Raw genomic sequence first — 1,917 nt, forward strand, 5'->3', positions numbered from 1 at the left:
CCCATGCCCGCAGAGAGTCGAGGCATCTGTATTGCCCGGGCTTTGGTGGGCTCCTTCATGACGGCGCTGGAGATGGCGGGGGTCTCCCTCACCCTCATGTCGGTGGACGAGGAGCTTGTGGGGCTGATCGGTGAGCGCCCGCCTGCGGGGACGCGGCACTGGACGGTGGCGCGGGGGTCCCCAGGCGCTGGGTGACGGGACGGCCAGGACACCGGGTCAGCGAGGTGTCCCGAGGTGCCCCAGAGCCGGATGCCTGGCTGCCTGCGCAGGCAGTGCTGCCGGACATTTTGACAAGGATCCAGCAAGGGTTCTGCCGAGCTGGCGCTCGCTTCTCTCTCTCACCTCCTCCTACTCCAGATGCCGAGACCACGGCCATGGCTTGGCCCAACCTGGCCGCGGCACCTGCGACGAGCCAGAGGCAGGAGCTGCCAGCACCGAAGGAGGGACCGGGGACCGTGCAGAGTGAGACCAGCGCGGGTACGGGCAGCCCCGGGGAGCTCGACTCCCCCCCCCCCCAGAGGCGTCCACCCCCCTGTGCCTCGGTTTCCCTGTCTCCCCTGGGGATGGGTGGGGGGTGACGTCTCCTCCCCACAGGGCCTGACGCAGCGTGGGTGCAGCTGGTCCTGGAGCGGGTGTGCAGCACCCTGCTCGACATGCAGGAGAAGCTCAACGAGCTGGACCGCGCGGCAGGTGACGGGGACTGCGGCCACACGCACGCCCGAGCTGCCCGAGGTGGGTGCTGGCACCCTGGAGAATGCCGGGGTGGGGGGGGGGAGGCCATCGGCAGGGGACTTGTGGGGAGAGGGTACCCCAGCCATCACCTCCCAGGAGTGGGGTCTTCCCTGGGACATCCCTTCTCAGGGAGTGGGGAACCCCGAGCTGTTCTCTCCAGCTGGGGAGCAGGATCTGCCCCCGAGCTGCCCCTCCCCGGGGTACAAGGTCCCCCCCAGCTGTCCCTTCCCCACCCCCTGGGAGTCGTGACCCTGAAACATCTCTGCTCCCAGTGGCAGCTGCCTCAAGGCATGGAGGGGGGGGGTGTCCCTGCTTGTCCCCGAGGGACAGCGAGCCTTAGGTGCCCCTGGGGCACTTAGGGGTCTCCGGCTGCCCCCAGGGGAGATGGGGGTCCCCGGGGCCCCGTGGGAGGCATCCCAGCCCAGTCTTGCCTCTGTCCCTGCAGCCATCCAGGAGTGGGTGCGCACCCGGCCCCCGCCGGCAGCCCCGGCCCAGCTCCTCTCCGCCTTGGCCGACCTGCTGCTGGAGAAGATGGGTGGCTCCTCTGGCGTGGTGAGTACGGGGCGAGAGGAGGGGGCGTGGGTCTGGCTTGTCCCCCCCGTGGGACCCTGGCTGTGGCACCACCGCGGGCGGTGACGGGGATGGTGTCCCGGCAGCTCTACGGGCTGTTCTTGACGGCAGCCGCCCCCGCAACGACCTCTCAGCGTGGGCTGACGCCATGGATGCTGGCATCGAAGCCATGCAGCGGTGAGTGTCCCCTGGGCCCTCCATGGGTCCCCCAATCCCTCTGCAAGACCCTGACAACCCCCTGCACCCCGCGCAGGTACGGAGGAGCTGCGCCGGGGGACAGGACGATGGTGAGTGCCGGCATCCTGGGGGACCGGGGCCGGGGGGGCAGAGCCACCCCGCTGCCCGCGAGCCACGGGGGCTGCCGGGCCGGCCGCCGCAGCCCTGGCTCTCAGCCCCCCTTCCCCGTCTCTCCCAGCTGGACTCGCTGTGCGCTGCGGCGCAGGCTCTGCACGCCCTGCGCAGCCCCGACGCCGACCTGCTGCCGGTGCTGGCTGCCGCCGGGGGGGGAACGGGGGCGGGGGGGGGGGCGCGGCGGGGGGGGCGCGCCCCCCAGCCACCCCTGGCAGCCCTCGCTCCTTTCGTGTGGCAGCAGTCGCTGGACGTTCGCAATTTTGG

At 71.5% G+C, this 1,917-nt stretch overlaps 1 protein-coding gene across 1 annotated transcript in view; it reads left to right on the forward strand.

Annotated features, from left to right (window-relative positions):
- Positions 1-1,593, forward strand: part of TKFC (triokinase and FMN cyclase) — a 2,850-nt gene extending 1,257 nt beyond the window's left edge. The window contains exons 2-7 of the mRNA XM_019471040.1: positions 14-130; positions 358-477; positions 595-732; positions 1,178-1,284; positions 1,389-1,479; positions 1,556-1,593. Coding sequence (XP_019326585.1) covers positions 14-130; positions 358-477; positions 595-732; positions 1,178-1,284; positions 1,389-1,479; positions 1,556-1,593 — 611 coding nt within the window. The remainder of the gene's footprint in view (positions 1-13; positions 131-357; positions 478-594; positions 733-1,177; positions 1,285-1,388; positions 1,480-1,555) is intronic.
- Positions 1,594-1,917: the final 324 nt, after the last annotated feature.

Source organism: Aptenodytes forsteri, unplaced genomic scaffold (assembly GCF_000699145.1).
Source record: "Aptenodytes forsteri isolate BGI_AS27 unplaced genomic scaffold, ASM69914v1 Scaffold506, whole genome shotgun sequence".
Classification (NCBI taxonomy): domain Eukaryota; kingdom Metazoa; phylum Chordata; class Aves; order Sphenisciformes; family Spheniscidae; genus Aptenodytes; species Aptenodytes forsteri.